We start from the raw sequence: 25,578 nt of genomic DNA, 5'->3' as shown, positions 1-25,578 counted from the left end.
CCTGGCTCGCTCAAGCCTGGCTCACATGAGCCTGGTTGAGAAAATGCAGCCTATAAACCAACATCTTCAACCTATTCGGTTGCCTACATTTAGTTCTCACAATTAGGGGTTAGCTTACTCCACGGTGTTTGGTTGCCCGCTTGTGTACGTGCAAAAGCAAGGCATGATGTTTGGTTGCGTGCAATGATTGTTGTTTGACAACCTCTTTGGCACGGTGGTGACGTTACCAGCACACATCGGCGTAAGGAAGAACACACGCAACAAAACATAGTACTAAGCAAATATAAATATTGTGCCACACATAAACATATCAGTTCAAAGGCATAGCAGTTCGATATTAAACTAAAGCAGCTGGAGCATACGAGGGGCTCTCCTAGGCATTCACGGCGAAGGCGTTGTTGTGCCTCCTGCACCTGATCACCACTTCAATGCCATCATCATTAAAGACGATGACCTTGAGCATATCGGGAGTCAGCAACTTGAAGATCAGCATGAAGCCTATCTTGGTCTGATGGGCGGCAGCAAAGGTGGCCCAACCCTGATCGAGGGTGACCCTACCATTCAATAGCTGGACAGTGACCCTCAAGGACCAACCGGTATTCGTCTTCAGCTTGAACTCCTGTGGCATGGATGGGTAGTGCTTCATGAAGTCAAGTGGCATAGGTATGGCCTAAAGCTGGGGGGCCATGATCATCTTGCAGAAGTTGGTCGGCCCTCCCACCTCATGGTAGTGGTCGTAGTTCCGATGCTTGCGGTTGGAGGGCTCCTCTGGCACGTCGTCGTCCGTGGATAGGATCTAGACGGGCGTCCCCTCTAAGGGCGGCACCAAGTCCTTTCCCTTGTCCTGCTCCTTCAATGTCACCTCCTCTGTTCCTTGTTCTCCATGTCAATCTACATTATGAAGAGGGTCAAAGGCTAGGTCAGGATCTGCATTTTGAACCTTGCAACATCGCAATTAAAACTATGTTTGTGTGCTCTTTTATTTACCCACTTGTTCACCACTTACCCACCACCTCTATGTCTCTCACTCTTCCTCCAACCCAACGCCATGAACTCCAATAACAAGGTTAACCACAACCCCAACCCAACCCCATCCCCAACCCATTCCCTTGGGTGCTTGCTCGGTGACCGCACCAAGTTTGAGAACACCATGGAAGTGTTCTCAAACTTCAGCAGCATGAAAGAGTTGCATAAAGAGTCAGACACCATGGTGAGGAAGGCGACGCCACAAGAGTTAAAGAGACTGATGCCTCACCCATTGAAGGGTGCTATGTTAGTAGAGCATGACCATGAATCAGGTCAACTCTGGTGATGCTGGACAGAGGGCAAGGTGGACCAAGTACAAACAATACTGGTGTCCTCATGACTATCTTGTCGTAGTGTACTTCACCACAAAGACTATGGTGGTGCCGCTGGAGGAGGATCAAGAAGCAGTGGTATGGAGGTGGAAGAAGAAGATGTGGTGACAATGATTGTGAGGGCGCCGGAGCGAGGACACCGAAGCATGCCAATTGAGTTGGACTCTGGCGAGGAAGTAGAGACAATGGTGCAGGTCGAGGAGAAGACCAAGACCAAGGCCAAGGCCACCCGCCACTCCAATCGCCTCCAGGGTCCCTGGGGCTTAGATCTGTGTGTATTGTGTAAGATGAACCCTAATCCCCAGTCCTATTGTACTCAATTCGGATCAGGAACCTCATATCTACGAGTAGTCATAACGATGTTATGATCACTCCTATGGTGTTTACCCCGATTCCCCATTCCCCTATCGCGGATCGAATCTAAACTCGAATCGAATGCGAAGTAGTAGGTGAGAAGGGGCGAAATGCTTTCGCCATTGCTGAAATGTTGCGTCGCGGATGACAATGAAGGTGGCCGGAGGTCGACTTGATGTTCTCCGATCTACTGCAGGCCATCGTCGCCGCGGGTGAGTGGAGAGAGGGGAGAGGGGGGAGAGGGAAGTGAGGGAAGGTGAGGGTAATAATTGCTGGTGCTTCAGAAAGCAATGTGGCTTCTCAAGGATGGCTCCTTGCGAGCACCCCCCGTCGCCCAAGTGCCTTGCGTGGTCCTTGCTAGCGAGAAATTGTTGATTCGAGCGTGCCTCGCGAGACAGACCCAAAGGTGTTTTATAGTTCGTGTCACACATGCCCAATAGTGTATCATGTCAACCAATTAGTCTGTTTTCCCCCGCATGAACATGGTTGGACCTTTCCCAATTGCATGCAATCGGCCAACATGACATATGGGTGTGGGGGGGGAGGGGGAGGAGAGGGGCAAGGGCGGAGCCCATTGGGCTGACCGGGATGCACATGAATACGGATTTAGAAAAAAATTTAGTTATAACTATCACCTAAAAAGGTCCTGTGCATCAGGTTGGCCCAAGACCAGTGCATCAGGGTTCCAACTTTACGTGCGTGTGCCTCTAAAATGGGCTGAAGTAGCCTGCATACGCACGCATTGCTCACTTACTGCCAATCGCACTATGCAGTTTGCTTCCCAGCCCACATCACGTTCTCTACCCACGTTCTACACTCGATCGATTGGTTAGTTTTTTCTTAAAAAAATGTTAATCGATTAGTCTCCAGCCCTTCCATACGCCTTGCACACATGTCACACGTGGCAGCGGCGGCCGATAGAGATGTCGGGCGCCGGAGGCCGCAGCGCCCACCAGCACGCACATGCCTGAATCCTAACAAGATGCCGCCCATGTGACGACGTTGCACGGCGCATTTTCGTCTCCCGACGGTCCGTTCTCGGCAATTCGGACAGCCTGTTCAAGCTTTCGTTCCATCCATAGGCCATGTTTGGATACTCTAACTGGGTTAGAGGTTAAAGTTAGATTCTAACCCTCAACTAACCCTGAACTAACTCTAACCCAAGAGGTGTTTGGATAAGAGGGTTAGATTGGCAATAAATGCCCTTTCTCAATCATTTGGTTACTTTTGTCCATATTCACTGTCGGATTTGGTGTGGCCGATCGTTGTGTGGCCTTCTCTTGCTCACAAATCCGTCTCCGGTACGCGGTGGCCGATAGGGAGGGAGTCCGGTGGCCCTGCCTCGTCCAGGGAGGAGCTCATCGTCGCTCTGGAGAAAAGCTCCGTACATCCCAAGCCCCGGGAACCCCTCCGACGCCGAAGCTTGAGAGTTGAGGTCGAGACCGGCATGGGTAGCTGGGCCGCTTGCGGACGGCTGCGAACTCCACAAATCGAAGTCTTCTCCGTCCATTGGAACTGGGTCACACGAACACTATGAGAGGCAAAACAATTCAGCAAAAAAACGTCAAAAGAGACACACACACACACACGCACACATACATACCTGCGGGTGCTGCAGCCGGCGGGGCGGGGCGCCGCAGCCGGCAGCTGGGCGTGCGGCAGACGGCGGGGCAGGGCGGGGTTGCAGCCGGCGGGGCGGGGCGAGGCTGCAGCCGGCGGGGCCGGGCGGGGTTGCAGCCGGCTGGGGCGGGGCGGGGCGGGCCGCGGCGGCCGGCGGCTGGGACGGTGAGGAGGGAGGGGCGACGGGAGGGACGGGGGGTTGGTGGCACGGATCTGGTGTGGTAGGATGCGGTAGGATGTGATTTTTTTTTCTTTTTTTTGGGTCCCCACCTAAGTCTAACCCAAAAAAGCACCTCTTGGGTGGGTTAGAGTTTTTGGGTGGGTTAGATGCATCTAACCCAATCTAACCCTACCTGTTTGGATATTTGAGGGTTAGATAACTCAACTCTAACCCAATCTAACTCTAACCCTAGGATCCAAACAGGGCCATAGATTACAAACAACTTCAATTCTGTTAGCGTCCTTGTCAGACTTTTTCCAAATTACAAATTGCATCATTTTTCATAAATTTGTAGCCAATAGATTAAATCCCTATATTTTGCAAAACATGAGCATTTTCTAGGGTTATAACTTGTAATCAGGGTACACTTCATTTTTTTATACAAGTTTCCATTTCTCATTTGTAATCAATATTTGTAAAATACACATACTATGGACAAGTGGTTGAGTATTTCATCGCTCCCAGGAATGTACTAATGGCTATTCTCAAAAAAATTTCATTTAAATACGCATTTTATAATTCTCTACTTGAAAGTTTATTCTATTATTTTATCTTGTGGGTTACTTAACCATGATATTTGATGATGTATTTTGAAATTTGAGAATGCAAGGTACCCTTTTCAAATAAATTTGTCTTTTGTTTTATCATTATAGGAAGAATTTGAGGACCTAAATTTTGTTTTTATGTATTACCTTCTATTATGTTCGAAATCCATCCTAGAGGCCATGAGACACCTCTTTATTCAATACATCTTGCTTGAAAATTTTACACCATGTTAAAGTGGTACATCAGGGTAACATTTGCGACCGAATCAACGACCATATTTTGCGCCATTCCAAAACAAAACAAAATGAAATGATAGAGAGACAAGCTAAGCCAGGCCAGGACCAGGACCAACCAACCAACCACGCATACATGCGTAGAAGACCAAACCAGATAGCTAGCCGTTTGATTCCAGTCGGCTAATGATGGGACGCACCCGCGAAGGAACACTTTACAGGAAAAGCCTACCCGTCGCATTGCCTTCGATTTCTGAATCGGCTGCCTGTTTATTTGAGCGCGGTACCCCGTGGCCTGGAGCTAGATTTCCATCGAGTGCTGGGATATGGGACGCACCCAATCATGCTATTCTCCAGTTCGAGATCACACAAAGCATTCTGATGCGGTGGTGCATTTTCAGAGGATGATTTCTTTTACAATTTAGTTCTTTCGTGTATTGCAGTGGTTTCGTGTACCGCATGATAAGGGCACTTCTAACGCAACCTGCAAATCTTTTCTCGCATCGGTCTCCTGACATGGAAGCAGTATACGGACACGGATGCGGGGAGATGACATCGCTATCCGTATATATTTTAGCCTGTATTTTAATAAATCGAACGCAATTCATGTAAACAGGACGATATTCATCAAAGTTCGGATAGCAAATAGCATAAATCATTCATACGTATCATGTAAATTAAGTCTAGTACAACAAGGTCTTAAACTAAGCAGATGTCCAACAAGTTTTAATCAACGGATCATATCGTTGCATACATACTGTCCTTTCAGCCTCATCCAACAATATATGCATATAAATGGTCGTCCCTTTTTCCTATCATACAATATGACAATGTGCGCGGGATACATTATATAATGTGTAGACCAACATTGAATGAATGAATCAATTAACAAGTTGAGCAAGATGAAGTAAAAAAACTTACGATCACGTCTTCTGTCGCCTGCAGTGACCACATTGCCTCGAGCTAACGTGATCAAAACTTGATGACGCTAATTTGGATAGTGTATTAGGAGTGCGACACCAACTTCATCTCGCATGGTTGAATGATGTATATGTCGTAGGACGCAACGTGGTTTCGTGCGTGAAACGTTTCGTGGACTTGTTGTCAGAAGGGCTTCCCTCTGGTCCTGCTAACAAAATCCTCGAATACGGCCAACCATGCATCACACAACAACTTTTCCTTCGTAGTCGAGTAGCTCACCATCCTCCGAATTCTAAAAAAACGGCATAGCATTTGAAAATTAAGCTTAATGGTATTTGACCGAACACTTGTCAGGCGCAATGTCCGTCATGGAGGTTGTCGATAGGGGCAAAGTTTACCTGGATACAAACGGCTTCAAGATGAAAAGCTTCGTCGTAAACGGCGAGCAGGCGTGTTGGTGCTGGTTGCGGACGTCCGTCAATACCTTTCTAGTGGCCGGAGACGTGCAAGGAGCGGCGGTGGCGAAGGTGGGATGAAAAGCTCCGTCGTAAACGACGAGCGGGCGTGTTGGTGCTGGTCACGAACGTCTGTCAATGCCTTTCTGGTGGGCGGAGACGTGCAAGGAGCAGCGGCGGCAAAGGTGAAGGATGGAAAGCAAGGGATAGGACGGACGGCGTGCAAGGAAATGGGACCGGTAGGGGGATTGTGTGGGCCAAAGGTTCGGATATAGCGATGTTTCTCGTGACCGGACTCAAAGCTCTTCACTTTTGTCTCTAATTTACGGAAAAAATAGAGCCTGGATCGTGTTACGGATCGATACAGGTTCACATTAGATAACTTCTGCGGTCCGAATGGATGCGGGCGATTTACGGGTCCATCAAAGATGCCTAATACAAGTATGCACGATCCTTTCATTTTTCTAGAATATAATATATTTCTCACCTAAAGCAGACAATCTTCAGTTCATAAAGAAATCATGTCGGACTTGGCATTTGAACTGCCGGGTGGAAACGCCAATGCCCATCTAAAGTCTGTGCAGATCACGTGTAGAAGTTCTAAAAGTTAACCGATTTCTTTTTTGAACGCTGCTAGCAATGCTTTAGCATCGTTCAACTAGTTTTGCTATGTTTCTTATCTTCGAAATGTGATTGGTTTTACCCTGGAAAAAAATGTGGTTGGTTTTAACCTCCAAACTCTGTATGATTAGGCCACTTTTAATGCATTTGTGTCAGAGCAAGTACAATAAGGTATAATCAGCAGGCTCTAAGATTAAAATACTATATTTTTGCGGAGTTGGATGAGAGAGAAGAGAAGGGAGAAGGGAAGCGGGCTCTTCGTGAAGAGCTAGCTCTAGCACGTGCTCCTGGGTGCTTTGTGAGAATGAAAGATGGGTCATATATGATAAAAATAATATATTTTTTATATCTAACTATTGTAGAAGCTAGCTATAAGATGGACTATAAGATAACTTATAGCCAGCAGTTGGCTATACTATTAACCATGCTCTTAAGATGAGGTGCTAAGCACATTAAATAGTTTAGCAACTAAAGTCTCCAATGCATAGTTGCTTACTTATTGTAGCTAAGTCTCCTTATTTAATGTTTCTGTAATTAAAGTTGTGCATGCATTGATGCATTTCTTTCATTTAATTGTTTTACTTAGGTTCACGTGCTTAGCATTGTTTCTTACTGGGGTCACCACACTCATCTCTCTCCTATTACCTTAGCACCTGTATAAGGTGAAGCATTGGGAGTAGCCTTATAACATTAGCATAATGTCTGTGCTTCGCTACGGAGCAGTTGCCGTGAGTCGTGGTTAGCCCGGGTCTAGAAACTGGATTGCTGGACATGTGTCATGATATAACAAAAAGATGGATCGATTGAGGACATGGTTCTTCAGACGTTATTTCAGGAGATGCCACATAATCCCAAGTCAATTAATCTGGGTGAATAAATCTAATCCCATATAATTAGTTCATGTTGAAATTTAAAAGTTGAACACGAAGAAATAACATCATCTACATATCCAGACTAACAACAGCCAACATCGAGTAACAACAACACCAAGCAGAACATGTCTTTTATATCCGTCGAGATCAGGAGGGATGTCAAACTCTCAATCATGTTTGTTGAGATCGTGATGGCCTAATTAGAACAACTCCAATAGGCACGCAACCGCGCGACGTGCTATAAGTTTTTAGGGCGCCAAATTAGTTTTTTTGGCCCGCGGCGTGGCATCAGCATCAACACGCGCTGGAAAAAAAGGACGTGGCGATGCAGTTTCGATAGGCGCACTATATTTACAGCGTCCATGTCAAGGCCAAACAACATTTCTTACCATAATATAGTCCATATGATACAAGTAAACGATATTACGATGCAAATATATTAAAAAATACTTAAAACTAAAACTAGATAAAACTTAAAAACTAGATAAAACTAATGTAGATAAAACTAGAGTACTCTTCATCATTGTTGTCACTGTTATCAAGAGTCGTAAGAACAGGTCCGTCCACCGCTCATCATTCGAGCTCCATAGCGTGTCCGGGCCCCAAGTTCTCCTCCTTGTGTGTCGGTTTCAGGTGTTAGTGGATTGAGCAATGGATTGAGCAAGGTGGGCTTTGGGAGGACATCCTGGTGTGTCACCTGCCCATGATTCCACGTTTGATGAGTGTGGCGACGAGCTGGTCGGATAGATCAATCATGTAAATCATAAGCTCTTCGTCGTCCTTGAAATGCCTCCCTAGATCCTGTCACCTCGTGCCCCTCCTAATCTCTCATGTACATGTCACCCTTATCCTCGCCGATAATGTTGCCAAACCGAAGGCACAGAGTTGAGAGATGTGATGGTCGCGACAACATCGGTCCACCTATGATCGAACACCGAGCAACGGAAGGCGGCGTGGAGACGGAGGGAGGATATGCGACCAACACTACGTCGATTGTGTTGGAGAGGGATGAGAGTATGTGGATGGAAGCCGTCGTAGGACAACATCGAGCAGCGGAAGGCAACATGGAGATGGTAGGAGGGTGTGAGGCGGTAGGGGGAGATAACCCAAGGTGTTCAAGAAGGTCGGGATGGATGGGGCCATGTGGATAGGTGTTGGGTTGGGATTCTGGACGGGCGGAGACAAGGATGAGCGGATGGATAGGGTCTTGGAGGATGAAACGAAGGAAGAAATTTGCTAATACTCCCGACATTTCACAATATAAAGTGCATTAGTTTTCTCAAAAGTCAAACTTGCAAATTTGACTAAAGGTTACAAAAAAAAGGTACTAATATATTGTACCAGATTTATATAATATTTTTTTTGAGAAACAGATTAATATAATTAGATCCATCACAAAATATATTCTATTTATTCTATATTGTGGATGTTGAAATTTTATTATAGAATCCTCGTCAAAGACGCATACATTTGACTTTTACGAAAATTTATGCACCCTATATTCTGTAACGGAGGAAGCATTAGGTAAAGACAGAGACTAGGGTACCCTCAAAAAAAAAAAAAGACAGAGACTAAGAAATATTCATCTTTATACTACCATGTACATTTATCCTTTTTTGTTAAAATCGTGAGATCGAGATCACATGACTATTCCCTCTGGTTTATTCGCCATCTCAAACAAAGACACGAACACAAACAGGGGATGGACATCTTACCACATGGTCAGGATTGGAAGCATGATTGCTAGCTGCCCATGCCATGCTTTTATCTCCTTGGCATCTGCAACCCTGTGTGCGTGCCTTTCCATTCACTCCCACCACCCACCATTACCAGATTATTACAGTGCACACACCACACCAAAAGGGAGCCATTAAGGGCAATACTCTAAACTAATCATGGAGCAATGGAGCCTAAAGCTAGTTTACTGCTCAAAGCTTCAGACACCGCCCCCTAATCTCAGCACCCCTTTCTCCCACCCTCCCTCCCTCCTCCCTCCCAACAAGGTTTAAGATAGGTCTGCCTTCTAGCCACTTCTCCTTACCCTCCAGCCCCAATGGATGCAACTGCAGCTGGCGAGAAGATGAGTATAGCAGGAGAGAAAAAGCAGCAGAGGAAATCTGGTACTTCCTTGTGGGGAGCCATGGGGTGGAAGAGCAGAAGCCGGCCAGCAGGAGCAGGAGACAGCAAGAACAACAGGAGCGAGAGGGAGACGACGACGACGACGACGACGAGAAGAAGTGTCGGCATCGGCAGGAGCATGACCTGCCCAGGGTCAATCTGCGGCACCAAGGAGAGCGCTGTGCTGAGCAGGGAAAGCTGCCGGAGTAGCGGCCGCAATGTCTCCAGCAGTGGGTCTCTCAAGGCTCCGGACAATGACGTCTTGTCCGTGCCCGTGGTGGCTCCCGGGGCGGTCGTGTCAGCGTCGTCGTCGTTCAACTCGGAGACCTCGGTTGCTACGACGGCGACCACCGCCAGCTCGTCATCGTCGTCGTCGTCGCCGCTTTCGTCCATTGTCGCCGGCTCCAGGTCATTCAGGAAGCTCTCTGGCTGCTACTACGAGTGCCACTCGGTGCTCGACCCCAGGACAAGCCTCGTCGGCGGCGCCGGCATGCTCCCCTGCTCCGACTGCGACGAGGTCTTCGTCAAAGCCGAGTCCCTCGAGCTCCACAGATCAACCCACCATGCAGGTATAAACAAAAATGCAGATGCTGCAGCCTGCAGTTGATTAAAGGTTAACAATTAACATTCTTCAAACATAATTTTGATGTAAATCCATGGATGCATGAATGATTGCAGTTTCCGAGCTTGGCGCCGAGGACACGAGCAGGAACGTGGTGGAGATTATCTTCCAGTCGAGCTGGCTCGTCGGGAAGCCGCGGGCGGCGCCGATTTGCAGGATCGAGATGATTCTGAAGGTGCACAGCTCCGGCAAGACCGTGGAGAGGTTCGAGCAGTACAGGGAGCGCGTCAAGGCGACTGCGGCGAGCAGCACCGATGAGCTGGCCAGGAGGAGTTTCCCACGGTGCGCCGCCGACGGCAACGAGATCCTGCGGTTCCACTGCACCACCTTCACGTGCTCCCTCGGTCTCGCCGGCGCCACCTCCCTCTGCCGGTCGTCTCCGCAGCACTGCAAACTGTGCAGCATTATCAGAGACGGCTTCAGGTACTGAACCACCGGTGCAAATGTTCAGAAGTTCAGAGCTAAAGTCTTGCAGGGCCTTCAGCTTGACAAATCTTGCGTTTGTTATCGTCAGGGTCGACGGCGATGGGAAAATTGCGACGATGGCGACGAGCGGACGGGCTCACGACAAGGCGCAAACACCTCTGTCGGGCGGCGGCGGCGGCGGCGGCGAGAAGAGGGCGATGCTGGTGTGCAGGGTGGTGGCAGGAAGAGTGAAGAAGCTCGTCAACAACAGCAATTCTTCAGAGAAGTCTGGCTGTGACAGCGTCAGTTCCTGCTCAGATTTGGATGAACTATCCGTCTTCAACCCAACGGCTATACTGCCTTGCTTTGTAGTGATGTACACAGTGGCTACTGCGACATAACCACATTGTCTGGTGTGGTGTGTAACATAACTTTGCTGCTACTTTTGCTCCCTTAATTCGCTTCTCTTTGTAGCATCTCTGTTTCCTGTTGATCATCAGTTTATGATTCAAATTTTCCTGTTGCAAATCCTTTGATGTCACGTTTGAAAATTTCACAGGATTGAGACCATGAAAGCATCTCATACCACAACTGTTGATCATCAAAATCTGTATTTTTTACACTAAATAAACAAAAGAAGGTACTCCCTCCGTTCCTAAATATAAGTCTTTATAGAAATTTCACTAGTGGACTACATACGGATGTATATAGACATACTTTAGAGTGTACATTCAATCATTTTGCTCCGTATGTAGACACATAGTGAAATCGCTTAAAAGACTTATATTTAGGAACGGAGCGAGTACATGATGAGAATAAGGCCATGCAATAGGCTCCAAACATGTTACATGCGCCAGCTTCCAAGATCTACCAAAATCAATATCAATGCAAGTCCTTTGTCCCTTTGTGCTGGGCAGATCAGACGCTTACACCCATAAGCGTATGTTTTGGGTTCTTCCGCGGAACAGCCAGACAAAGGATTAAGAACAAACAGTCACTTTGGGAGAAGCAATGAACTGTACTGATTACTCAATCTCTTGTTAATTCCCCTTGAGATGCTACCACCTAGCTGCATCCAGCTAAATCTACTCCACTAAACACATGTTTAATCAGTACTAAAACCAACCTAGCTAGCGCTGCTGTACACACAATCCTCTAGAAAACCTAGGTTAATTAAGCCGTAGCAAGTAGATAGAAGTATTTAATGGTTGTCATCTGTACCTGTATTTTAATTGAAAAGGAGGGGCATAGACAGGGGTACCACAAGCTGATTCCAGAACAAACAGGTCATGGGTCCAAGATTTGGTCATGGATCATTGTTAATTTAGCAATGCCTGTGACCTGCTCTGTACATGGAGAACGACAAATTGGAAGAGACAGTTACAGCAAAGAATGTCAATGGCACAGCTTGAAAAGAAGATCGGTGTCCTCAAGTTGCTTGTTTTATTGGATTTGGATTCTTCCGGCTACCTTCTTCAGACGTCGCTGTGTGGGTTGGATCAAGATACAGCTTCAAAACAAACATGGGAGCATTATTTTTTATATCTTGTAACCTACCAATCTCAAGATTCCTCATGAGGTAATTGGTTAGGGTACCCTGATAGTTAGGACCCGCTTGACAGAACAGGCTAATTTTTTAAAAGGGTAAAATGAGGCACACAGTTTTCCATAAATATTTTAATATATGGAAGAAAATCTCTTAAGTGGGGGGGCATGATGGCGGGCGGCCGGACGTCCCTCCACCGCGGTTTGGAGGCGTGGCTGTGACGGTAGATTTTGAGCGGGCATCTCAGAACGACGTGTGTGTGGCCATGGCGCCGGTCATGCAGCGATGTGACCTCCTCTACCTTTGGATGTCTTCATCGTCGGTCCAAAGGGATCTGGTAATGGGTGTTGCCTCGCGGTGGCTTCCGGCCGGTTGAATAAGTGGAGGCGGAGATGGTGGCCTAGCTGCTGAAGTGGGTGAGGATACCATCATCGTCGGCGGCGTCCGTGGGTGTCGTTTTCCTTGTTGGAGGAGATGGTGGAGGCGTCCCCTGCTCAATTGTTTCCGGGGGAAACCTCAGATCTGGAGGAGACTTTCATTGATGGCGGCACACGTGGGCGTCGTAGCCCTCGTTGGAGGCGTTGAGGGGCTTCCTCGATCGGATGATGGCGACGTCTTTATCGTCACCTCCGTGGGGGCATCATCTTTCGAGATATTCATTGGCTGGACGAACATGTGGACGGCTTGGTGGTTGGGCATTGGTAGGTGGTGGAGCGGTGCTTCATCCTACACATCGACATCGGCGGATCTCGGCGGCGTGGCGTAGTGAAGACTCGTGCCTATGGGTGGCGATGGACTCATGCAGGAGAACGAGGTTGTCTGACGTTGTGGTGGCATCGATGGCAGAGATGTCTGGTAAGGTTGATGCGTCAGTATCTGATCTGAGGATGGATTGATGGATGAAGGAGGTAAGGACCCTTGCAGCGTGTGCATGTGGTGTCCACGGAAAATGCGCCGGATCGGTGTGTAACCCAGTCCAGGTATTGTGGCTTGGATGGGGTATCCGACATTAGATGTTAGGTGTTGATATGATGTCTGTTTGGTATTAGGCTCGGACATTCGGCGCCAATTCATTACGGGGATAGGAGTAGCGACCGGTGTTATCAAGATGGCGGCTTCGGGTTTACTGATGCATTACCTTGTAAGTGCTTTGTAAATAATTAGTAAAATAGATGCATGAATAATCGAGATGCATAGGCAGGGGTTCATCCTCTTTTTCAAAAAAAAAGTTTAAGGACAAGGTGAGTAATGTCATGCACTAGGCTCCAAGCAGTTCTCTGCGCCTGCTTTCATGATCTAACAAGACCAATATCAATACAGGTTTTGTCCCCTTATGCAGAGCAGAACGAATGCCTACTAAACAGCCATCCAGAGGATTAAGAACAATGGTCACTTTGGGCGAAGCAATATAATGAACTAGTGATTCAAGCCTGTACTCCCCTTGACATGCATGCAGCATGCTACTACCGTCCAGTAGTATCCAGCTGAATCTACTCTACATATTTAGCACTGATCCCAAGAAAGTTTTGCTACTTGTGCTTGTACATATTCCCTAACAAAACCGAGGTTAATTAAGCCCTAATAAGTAGTGGTAGTGGTGTGAGTGTACCTGTATTTTGATCAAAAATATTGAACGATTATCTCTTTGTGCAAGATGACTGAAATTAATATGTCATAGGTTGAAAGAGGATTTCTATTGTCCCCGGTTTCTTGCGGAGTGGAATCAGCCGCTATTTGTGCTTTACTAAGTTGTATTGAAACATGAAGGCGTGTGTTGACTGAGGGCCGTACTTTGCAATGAAGAAATAATATTAATGTTTTGTAAAATTAATCTGTTAATTCCCACAACATAAATGTTTCCTTGTATACAAATTTATGAAAATTGAGTATGCAAATATGAACGAAAAATATTGTTTTTGTTGGACCAAATATATTTCAGTTTGATATAGAAATTGCACCAATATGACATTTTCAAAAAGAATTTAACGAGGCAGCTACCAAGTAGGTTAACATATTGCAAAGTAAAAGAACCTACCGGTGGTTAGATGTTAGAATGATGATTTATATCTCATTAATGCAGATTATTCACACTAAAGCATTGTCGCTTGTTTCATAGAGAAGTTACATGCTTCACTTCACACATGAGCTTATAAATTGCATTAATGATTTAATGGTTCTCCAAAACCAATCTTCCATAATCTTACGACACCATAAGAATCATTCATTGTGTTTGGAATTTCATGTAGCCTCTAAGCGTTCTTTTGGTAATTAATGACAATTTTTATGGACTAATGTTTTCATTGCGTATATTGAAAGGAATATCATGTAGTTAGTACCTTAAAAATATTGGATGGATTTGGAATGAATGATATAAAGATAAAAATATGCTCTGAGTTTGGTATTGAATGACAATTTCTTGCTGAAATTTTATCTAGTTTTGGGCCAGCCCAATATATAATTTCAGAAATTAGTAATAAATCCTAGAGGCCCACGCAGCCCATTTATGTAAGGCAAGAGGTGGAAAAATTTAGTCCCACATTGCTAGTTTAGTGAGATTGGACCTCCTTATAAGGGAGGATGTTTCCATACATGTATGAGCTTGAGAACAACAGAGACATACACGCGCGCTCCTCCTCCTCCGCCTCGATGCGGGTTGCGGGAATGAGCCGAGCCTAACTCAATTTTTGTCATGCACGACTGGTATACGAAGGTCACTCGGAAGATGAACATTTTGCTGTAGTGGATATTGAACACGAACGCTGCATCCTTCGGTTGCTATCTGTTCGTTTCGTCTCCCTCGTTCTCTTCTTGCGCCTATAAAAGAGAGGTCGCTCCTCTCCAGAGATACGCATCAGAACTTCCTCTCACCACCGGTTCCAAACTATGTGCTGCTGCTACGTTCTTCCCCATCCCAGCCTGCGGCGTGCACCGTAGGTCGGGATAGTAGGCCTCCGAAACTATGTCTCTTTGGGTCATGTACGGGAGAAGGACGATAAGGTTTTTGGGGAGCGCTCCGCGCGACTGCTGGCTTTCATCACGGACACCGACGACCTCTTCCCAGACGACGACTTCTTCCCTCACATGGACCACCTCTTCGACAACATGTCCAACGATAACACCAACACCACCGCTACTGCAGCTGCAACTCAGTACGTTCTCATATTCTTCTTGTTTGAGTTCATGCCTCAAATTCTTGTTGTACTTTCTTTTTTAGATATGTTTCGTTCCTGTTCACCTTTTCATATGCAACTTCCATATTTTCTCTATAATTGCATGACTTATCATATGTTTGCTATGGTAGTCGTGTTTTATCTATTATTTCTGCTAGTAAAATCAATTGATAAATCACTCATATTTCCAACAATCCAAAAACCTTATTATATGCAATTTACCCCGAGTGGTTTTGCTGCTTCCATGAGACCTCCTATGTTTGAGGGTATCCACTATAAGAGGTGGCACTGAGAGTCGTTCTATGGTTCCAAACCATGAGCTGCTATGACGACACTCTTGGCAAACCTGAAGGAGATCATGATGCTCAACAGGAACTAGCTTTTTCAGAAAATGGATACCTTGTTTAAGGTTGCTCTCTTGAGTGTTCTTGGTGAGAACATAGTTGATTCTTATGCATCAATTGATAATGGAAAAGATATGTGGGATGGACTCGAGGCCAAGTTTGGGGTCTCGGATGCTGGCACTGAGCTGTACATCATGGAACAATTATATGGCTACAGGATGACTGAAGAGCGCTCCATGGTTGCGCAAGCTCACGAGATACAGTTATTTTCTAGAGAACTTGAGCACTTCAGTGGTATGCTACCGGACAAGTTTGTTGCCGGAGGCATCATCACTAAGCTTCCTCCATCATGGAGGAACTTTGCTACCTTACTGAAGCATAAGAGTCAGGAGTTTTCTGTTCTGGATCTCATTGGTACTCTTGATGTAGAAAAAAAGGAGAGAGCAAAGGACACACGTGCTCGAGGTATTGAGGGACGATCTAGTGCCAATCTGGTACATAAGAAAAACTTCCAGCCCCACAATTTCAAGAACAAGGGCAAGTTTGATGGTAAAGCAAAGTTCGATGGGAAGAACAAGGTTGTACAACACACCAACTTCAAGAAGAAGAATGACAAGAAAAAAGATGGTTTTCATGTGTGCAGAGATCCTGGTCATTGGGCACCTAGCTGCCCTAACCGTTATGAGAAGCGTCAACATGGGAAAGGCAAAAAGACCGCTAATATTGTCATTGGTGACACTGACGTGGAGGATGTTGGGTATGGTATATTTCCCACTATCCTTTCAGTATGTCATTCCCCAATTGGTTGATTGATACGGGTGCTAATGTGCATGTATGCGGTGATATTTCCATGTTTTCATCTTTTTAGACCACAGGGAATTCCACCGTGCTGATGGGCAACGGTTCAAGTGCCTCTGTTCATGGTGTTGGCACGGTCGATCTGAAGTTTACTTCGGGGAAGGTCCTGCGGCTGAAGAACGTGCATTATGTCCCCTCCATCAATAAAAATCTTGTTAGTGGATCTATTTTGTGTAGAGATGGCTACAAGCTTGCCTTTGAGTCGAATAAATTTGTAATATCCAAGTATAGAACTTTTGTTGGTAAAGGCTATGAGTCAGGAGGCCTGTTCCATTTATCCTTGGTAGATGTTTGCAATAAAGTTATTAATCATGTTTGCAACAATAGTGAATCAAATGTGTGGCATTCGCGTCTCTGTCATGTTAATTTTGGTTGCATGTCGCGACTAGCCAAATTGAACTTAATCCCTAGTTTCACCACCGTCAAGGGATCTAAGTGTCAAGTTTGTGTGCAAGCCAAGCAACCTCGTAAGTCTCACACGACTGCCGAAATGAGAAATCTTGCACCACTAGAGCTCATACATTCGGATCTATGTGAAATGAATGGTATTTTGACAAAAGGTGGAAAGAAATATTTCATGATGTTAATTGATGACTCCACTAGATAATGTCAAATGTATCTTATGAAATCTAAGGTTGAGGCTTTGAACTATTTAAAGATCTATAAAGTTGAAGAGGAAAACCAACTTGATCGAAAGATCAAGAGGCTTAGGTCTGATCGTGGTGGAGAGTATTTCTCAAATGAACTTGATTCCTTCTGTGCGGAACATGGTATAGTCGTTGATAGGACGCCTCCGTATTCACCTCATTCAAATGGGGTAGCCGAAAGAAAAAATCATACTCTAACTGATTTGGTTAACGCCATGTTAGACACATTGGGTATATCCAAGGCATGGTGGGGGGGGGGGCGATATTGACTGCATGTCATTGATGCCGAGATGATGTATATACTTATCGCACCTCATTGGTTACCCCAAGTGGAAGGTTGAGATGTAGTCAGCGGCAAGTTTTCCCTCACACAGGAACTGTGAGGTATGTCGAACCAGGAGGACTCCTAGGATCAATGATACGTCTCAAACGTATCTATAATTTTTGATGGTTTCATGATGTTATCTTGTCAAATTTGGATGTTTTATATACCTTTTATATCCTTTTTGGGACTAACTTATTAATTCAGTGCCAAGTGATAGTTCCTATTTTTTCTGTGTTTTTGACTCTTTTCAGATCTGATTTTGGAACGGAGTCCAAACGGAATAAAATCCCCGAAATAATTTTTTACAGAACAGAAGAAGATCGGGGGACTTGAGGGCCAAGGCACGAGGCCCACAGGGAGCCCACAAGCCCTGACGCCGCGGCCAGGGGGCTTGTGGCCTCCCTGGCACTCCCCTTCCCTAGCTCTTTGGCCTATATATTCCCTAAAATCCCAGAAAAAATCAAGGCGTACACGAAACCACTTTTCCGCTGCCGCAAGCTTCCGTTTCCGCGAGATCTCATATGGAGACCCTTCCCGGTGCCCTGCCGGAGGGGACTTTGGAGCTAGAGGGCTTCTACATCAACATCATCGCCTCTTCAATGACTCGTGAGTAGTCCACTTTAGTCCTACGGGTCCGTAGTTAGTAGCTAGATGGCTTCTTCTCTCTCTTGGATCTGCAATACAAAGTTCTCCATGATCTTCATGGAGATCTATCCGATGTAATCCTCTTTGGCGGTGTGTTTGTCGAGATCCGATGAATTGTGGATTTGTGATCAACTTATCTATGATTTATATTTGAGTTTTTGCTGATTTCTTATATGCATCATTTGATATCCTTGTAAGTCTCTCCGAGTCTTGGGTTTTGTTTGGCCAACTAGATCTATGATTCTTGCAATGGGAGAAGTGCTTGGTTTTGGGTTCATACCGTGTGGTGACCTTACCCAGTGACAGAAGGGGCAGCAAGGCACGCATCGTGTTGTTGCCATCAAGGGTAACAAGATGGGCTTTCATCATAGATTTGAGATTGTCCATCTACATCATGTCATCTTGCTTAAGGCGTTACTCTGTTCTTATGAACTCAATGCACTAGATGCATGCTAGATAGCGGTCGACGTGTGGAGTAATAGTAGTAGATGCACGAAGTATCGGTCTACTTGTTTTGGACGTGATGCCTATAGATATGATCATTGCCATAGATAACGTCATGACTTTGTGCGGTTCTATCAATTGCTCGACAGTAGTTCGTTCACCCACCATCTACTTGCTTTCATGAGAGAAGCCACTAGTGAACACTACAGCCCCCGGGTCTATTCACAACTATCGTCTCCAGTTTCAGTTTTACTTTGCTTTGTTTCCTTTTTGCTTTCAGTTCTCACTTTGCAAACAATCTATAAGGGATTGACAACCCCTTCATAGCGTTGGGTGCAAGCTCTTTGTGTTTGTGCAGGTACTTGTGACTTGACGCGATCCTCCTACTGGATTGATACCTTGGTTCTCAAACTGAGGGAAATACTTAATGCCGCTGTGCTACGTCACCCTTTCCTCTTCAAGGGAACACCAACACAAGGCTCCAAGGCCGTGGGGGAATCCTTTGCATATTTGCCAAGGAAGTCCCTATAGGTGTAGCCCGTAGCAGAAGGATTCCTGGCGCCGTTTCCAGGAAAGGCCTTTTGTTGCCGTAGCAGAAGTATTTCTGGCGCCGTTGCCGGGGAGAGATCAAGTCAAGATCTATCCAAGTAAGTGTCACGAACTCATCTCTTGCATTTACCTTTTTTGCCAGTTGCCTCTCGTTTTCCTCTCCCCCACTTCACATTTGCCGTTTTCATTTGCCTTTCTCCTTTGCCGTTTTCATTTGCCTTTTGTCGTTTTCCTTTGCCAGTTTTCTTGCTTGCTTGTGTTCTTGTTTGTTTGTTGAAGTCATCATGGCTGAAAACACCAAACTTTGCAACTTCTCGAATACTAATAATAATGATTTTATTAGTACTCCGATTGCTCCCGCCACTAGTGCGGAATCTTATGAAATCAACGCTGCCTTGCTGAATCTTGTTATGAAAGAGCAATTTTCTAGCCTTCCTAGTGAAGATGCCGCATCCCATCTCAATACTTTCATTGAACTTTGCGATATGCAAAAGAAGAAAGATGTGGATAATGATGTTGTTAAATTGAAGCTTTTTCCGTTCTCTTTGCGAGATCGTGCGAAAACTTGGTTTTCTTCTTTGCCTAAAAATAGTATCGATTCTTGAAATAAGTGCAAAGATGCTTACATATCCAAGTATTTTTCACCGGCTAAGATCATTTCTCTCCATAACGATATCATGAATTTCAAGAAACTTGATCATGAACACGTTGCACAATCTTGGGAGAGGATGAAGTTAATGATTAGAATTTGTCCCGCTCATGGCTTGAGTTTGTGGATGATTATACAAATCTTTTATGCTGGTTTGAATTTTTCTTCTCACAATATCTTGGACTCCGCCCCAGGTGGAACATTCATGGAAATCACGTTAGGAGAAGCTACAAAACTCCTAGACAATATCATGACCAACTACTCTCAGTGGCACACTGAAAGGTCACCTGCTAGCAAAAAGGTACACACTATAGAAGAAATTAACTTGCTTAGTGCTAAGATGGACGAGTTGATGAATTTGGTTGCTAGTAGAAGTGCTCCTTTAGATCCTAATGACATGCCACTATCTTCCTTGATTGAGAGTAGCAACGCTAGTTTGGACGTTAATTTTGTTGGTAGGAACAATTTTGGCAACAACAATGCTTTTAGAGGAAACTATGTTCCTAGGCCTTTTCCTAGTAACTCCTCTAACAATTATGGCAATTCCTAGAACAACACTTATGGAAATCACAACAAATTACCCTCTGATTTAGAGAGTAATATCAAAGAGTTCATCAACTCTCAGAAGATTTTCAATGCGTCCATAGAGGAAAACCTACTCAAAATAGACGATTTGGCTAAGAGCGTTGATAGGATGTCTTGTGATATTGATGCTTTGAAAGTTAGATGTGCTCCTCCCAAGGTCAACTTGGATGAAACTTTAAAAGCTATGCGTGTCTCCATGAATGAGAGCAAAGAAAGAACCGCCCAAATTCGCGCTAGGCATGAATGGTTTAAAAGGGTGCGTTCTAGTGATGCAAATCACGAAGATCTTAAAGTGATTGGTGTGACTCCTCTTGAATCTTTGTTTTCGTGTGTCAAACCTATTGATGAAGGGGCTGGATATGAATCCACTTTGGTTGAAAATCGCCCCAATGATTCGGAGTCCACCTATCTTGATGATAAAGGTGTGGAGAGTGGAGTAGAATAAATCAAAATATTGGGTAGTAATGAAACTCCCACTTTGTATTTCAAGGAATTCAATTATGATAGTTGCTCCTTGTTTGAATGCATTTCCTTGATGCAATCCATTGCAAACTCTCCACATGTTTATAGCCAAAGCAAAGCCTTTACCGCACATATCGTAGATGCTATGATGAAATCTCTTGAAGAGAAACTCGAATTAGAAGTCTCTATACCTAGAAAACTTCATGATGAGTGGGAACCTACTATCAAAATCAAAATCAAAAACTATGAATGCAATGCTTTGTGTGATTTGGGTGCTAGTGTTTCCGCAATTCCAACGTCTTTATGTGATATTCGTGGTTTTCATGAGATTGAAGAGTGTTCTCTTAATTTGCATCTTGCGGATTCTACTATCAAGAACCCCATGGGAAGGATCAATGATGTTCTTATTGTTGCAAATAAGAACTATGTACCCTTGTATTTCATTGTACTTGACATAGATTGCAATCCTTCATGTCCCATTATTCTTAGTAGACCTTTCCTAAGGACTATTGGTGCTATCATAGATATGAAGGAAGGGAATATTAGATTTCAATTTCCTCTAAAGAAGGGCATGGAGAATTTTCCTAGAAAGAAAATAAGATTGCCTTATGAATCTGTGATGAGGGCTACTTATGGTTTGAGCACCAAAGATGACTATACGTGATTCCATCAGCTTATGCCTAGCTAAGGGCGTTAAACAATAGCGCTTGTTGGGAGGCAACCCAACGAATCTATCCTTTTTCTTTCAGTTTTGTGTTTTCCACACTTTCATAATTCTGTTATGATTGTTTTTTGTGTTTCTTTTGCGTTTGTGCCAAGCAAAACTGTTATGATTAGTCTTGGGGATGATCGTTTGGTCATGCTGGAAAAGACAGAAATTTTCTGCTCACGAAAAGAATTTTCATTTTTTTTCTGTAAGAGATTTTGAGTTGATTCTTCTTGCTGCTGATTTCTACGCAAATTATTCAGACTCTCGTAAGTTTTCAGAATTTGTGAAGTACCATAAGTATACAAAGTATACAGATTGCTACAGACTGGTCTGCTGTTAACAGATTCTGTTTTTGTTGAGTTGGTTGCCTACTTTGATGAAACTATGGATAGTATCCGGGGTATTAGCCATGGAATATTGAAAATAAAGTAACCCAACATCAACATAAGTATAATTTAAGTTTTCTACAGTACCTAAGGAAGTGGTGGTTTGCTTTCTTATACTAATGTTATCACGAGTTTCTGTTTAAGTTTCGTGTTGTGAAGTTTTCAAGTTTTGGGTGAAGTTCTTATGGACAAAGAGATAAAGAGTGGCAAGAGCTCAAGATTGGGGATGCCCAAGGCACCCCAAGTTGATTCAAGGATGCCTAAAAAACCTAAGCTTGGGGATGCCCCGGGAAGGCATCGCCTCTTTCGTCTTCAATCCATCGGTAACGTTACTTGGGGCTATATTTTTATTCACCACATGTTATGTGTTTTGCTTGGAGCGTCTTGTATCGTAGGAGTCTTTTATTTTTGTTTTGTCACAATCATCCTCGCTGCACACCTAGAGAGAGAGATATGCACTCACCGTTATTTTGTCGAGCTTCACTTATATCCTTTGGTTAGACAATTCAGCTCACATGTGTTTCACTTATATCTTTAGAGCTAGTTGATTTTTGCTCTATGTGCTTCACTTATATCTTTTAGAGCACAGCGATGCGTGGCTTGGTAGTTGGCTTACGCTATGAAAGTAGTCTCAAAAGGGGTAGTTATCCAAAGGGATATGAAAACTTCCACCTTCATGTGCCTTGAATAGTTAGAGAAATTTGATTCATCTCAATTAGTTTTGAGTTGTGGTTGTGGTAATATTGAAGTTATACTAGTAAGGTGGTGTGGATCTAGAAGTACTTGTGTTGAAGTTAGTGATTCCCGTAGCATGCACGTATGGTGAACCGCTATGTGATGAAGTCTGAGCATGATTAGTCTATTGATTGTCATCCTTTATGTGGCGGTCGGGATCGTGCGATGGTTTATACCTACCAACCCTTCCCCTAGGAGTATGCGTTGAATGCTTTGTTTCGATTACTACTAAAACTTTTGCAACAAGTATATGAGTTCTTCATGAGTAATGTTGAGTCCATGGTTTAGGTGCACTTTCACCTTCCACCATCACTATCTTCTTTAGTGTCGTGCAACTTTCGCCGGTGCATAAACCCACCATTAGCCTCCCTCAAAACAACCACCATACCTACCTACTATGGCTTTTTCAAAGCCATTCTGAGATATATTGCCATGCAACTACCACCATGACATGTGCCACCACTTCTACATTGCCATTGCATGATCATAAGATAGCTAGCATGATGTTTCCATTGATGTCTATGCCATGCTAGATCATTGTCACGATACACTACCGAAGGCATTCCATATAGAGTCATCATTGCTCTAATTTTTATGGAGCATTGTCCCATGTGAGGAAATAAAAGAGTCCAAAGATGCCCACAAAAATAAAAAATATATAAAAAAGGGGCCAAAGAGCCCACCAAAAAATGAGAGAAAAAGAGAGAAGGGACAATGCTACTATCTTTCCACACTTGTGCTTATTAAGCACCATGATCTTCATGATTGAGAGTCTCTCGTTTTGTCACCACCATATAGCTAGTGGGAAATTTTCATTATATAACTTGGCTTGTATATTCCAATGATAGGCTTCCTCAAAATTTCCTTAGGTCTTCGTGAGCAAGCAAGTTGGATGCACACCCACTAGTTTTCTTTAAGAGCTTTCACATACTCTTAGCTCTAGTGCATCATTTGTATGGCAATCCCTACTCATTCACATTGATATCTATTGATGAGCATCTCCATAGATCATTGATATGCCTAGTCAATGTGACCATCTTCTCCTTGTTTGCCTTGCAACCTCCACCACACCCCATTCCACTTTTAGTGCTAAAACCATGGCTCACGCTCATGTATTGCGTGAGAGTTGAAAAAGTTTGAGAAAGTAGAGGTGTGAAAACAATTAGTTGGCCAATACCGAGGTTGTGCATGATTTAAATTCGTTGTGCAAGGATGATAGAGCATAGCCAGACTATATGATTTTGTAGGGATAACTTTCTTTTGGCCTTGTTATTTCGAAAGCTCATGATTACCATGCTAGTTTGCTTGAAGTATTATTGTCTCCACGTCAATAGCAAACTATTGTTTGGAATCTAACGGATCTGAACATTCATGTCAAATAAGAGGAGTTACAAAGGACATCTATGCTAGGTAGCATGAAAGCATCAAAAATTCATTCTTTATCACTTCCCTACTCGAGGACGAGTAGGAGTTAAGCTTGGGGATGCTTGATACGTCTCAAACGTATCTATAATTTTTGATGGTTTCATGTTGTTATCTTGTCAACTTTGGATGTTTTATATACCTTTTATATCTTTTTTGGGACTAACTTATTAATTCAGTGCCAAGTGCCAGTTCCTGTTTTTTCTGTGTTTTTGACTCTTTTCAAATCTGATTTTGGAACGGAGTCCAAACGGAATAAAATCCCCGAAATAAATTTCTCCAGAACAGAAGAAGATCGGGGGACTTGAGGGCCAAGGCAGGAGGCCCACAGGGAGCGCACAAGCCCTGACGCCACGGCCACGGGGGCCCGCGGCGACCAGGCTTGTGGCCTCCATGGCGGTCCCCTGCCCTAGCTCTTTGGCCTATATATTTCCTAAAATCCCAGAAAAAATAAGGGCGTCCACGAAACCACTTTTCCGCTGCCGCAAGCTTACGTTTCCGTGAGATCTCATCTGGAGACCCTTCCCGGTGCCCTGCCGGAGGGGACTTTGGAGCTGGAGGGCTTGTACATCAACATCATCGCCTCTCCAATGACTCGTGAGTAGTCCACTTCAGACCTACGGGTCCGTAGTTAGTAGCTAGATGGCTTCTTCTCTCTCTTGGATCTTCAATACAAAGTTCTCCATGATCTTCTTGGAGATCTATCCGATGTAATCCTCTTTGGCGGTGTGTTTGTCGAGATCCGGTGAATTGTGGATTTGTGATCAGATTATCTATGATTTATATTTGAGTCTTTGCTGATTTCTTATATGCATGATTTGATATCCTTGTAAGTCTCTCCTAGTCTTGGGTTTTGTTTGGCCAACTAGATCTATGATTCTTGCAATGGGAGAAGTGCTTGGTTTTGGGTTCATACCGTGCGGTGACCTTTCCCAGTGACAGAAGGGGAAGCAAGGCACGCATCATGTTGTTGCCATCAAGGGTAACAAGATGGGCTTTCATCATAGATTTGAGATTGTCCATCTACATCATGTCATCTTGCTTAAGGCGTTACTATGTTCTTATGAACTCAATACACTAGATACATGCTAGATAGCGGTCGACGTGTGGAGTAATAGTAGTAGATGCATAAAGTATCGGTCTACTGGTTATGGATGTGATGCCTATAGATATGATCATTGCCATAGATAACGTCATGACTTTGCGCGGTTCTATCAATTGCTCGACAGTAATTCGTTCACCCACCGTCTACTTGCTTTCATGAGAGAAGCCAGTAGTGAACACTACGACCCCCAGTTCTATTCACAACTATCGTCTCCACTTTCACTTTTACTTTGCTTTGTTTCCTTTTTGCTTTCAGTTCTCACTTTGCAAACGATCTATAAGGGATTGACAACCCCTTCATAGCGTTGGGTGCAAGCTCTTTGTGTTTGTGCAGGTACTTGTGACTTGACGCGATCCTCCTACTGGATTGATACCTTGGGTCTCAGACTGAGGGAAATACTTACCGCCGTTGTGCTACATCACCCTTTCCTCTTCAAGGGAACACCAACGCAAGGCTCCAAGGCCGCAGGGGAATTCTTTGCATATTTGCCAAGGACGTCCCTATAGGCGTAGCCCGTAGCAGAAGGATTCCTGGCGCCGTTGCCAGGGAAGGTCTTTTGTTGCCGTAGCAATGAACAAGTAGGTGTCTTCCACCCCGGCGCTCGCAGAAGACGTAGACCTGCACACACAACAAGCAACTTTTCTCCCAACGA

The 25,578-nt window shown here is 44.6% G+C and overlaps 1 protein-coding gene across 1 annotated transcript; it reads left to right on the top strand.

Annotated features, from left to right (window-relative positions):
* Window positions 1–9,179: 9,179 nt before the first annotated feature.
* On the top strand, window positions 9,180–10,873 carry LOC123446181. Its single transcript, XM_045122863.1, has 3 exons — window positions 9,180–9,887; window positions 9,997–10,363; window positions 10,455–10,873. The coding sequence occupies exons 1-3, from the start codon at window positions 9,254–9,256 to the stop codon at window positions 10,744–10,746; spliced, it is 1,293 nt and encodes a 430-aa protein (XP_044978798.1). The 5' UTR covers window positions 9,180–9,253; the 3' UTR covers window positions 10,747–10,873.
* Window positions 10,874–25,578: the final 14,705 nt, after the last annotated feature.

This window comes from Hordeum vulgare, chromosome 4H (assembly GCF_904849725.1).
Source record: "Hordeum vulgare subsp. vulgare chromosome 4H, MorexV3_pseudomolecules_assembly, whole genome shotgun sequence".
NCBI classification, from domain to species: Eukaryota; Viridiplantae; Streptophyta; class Magnoliopsida; order Poales; family Poaceae; genus Hordeum; species Hordeum vulgare.
Note: the sequence above shows the minus strand (reverse complement) of the source record. Positions and strands in the feature narration are given on the sequence as shown.

Coding starts and splice junctions, on each gene's coding strand:
- LOC123446181 (XM_045122863.1), top strand. CDS start 9,254: ATGGATGCAACTGCAGCTGGCGAGAAGATGAGTATAGCAGGAGAGAAA. Junction 9,888..9,996: donor CAGATCAACCCACCATGCAG/GTATAAACAAAA, acceptor GAATGATTGCAG/TTTCCGAGCTTGGCGCCGAG. Junction 10,364..10,454: donor ATTATCAGAGACGGCTTCAG/GTACTGAACCAC, acceptor TGTTATCGTCAG/GGTCGACGGCGATGGGAAAA.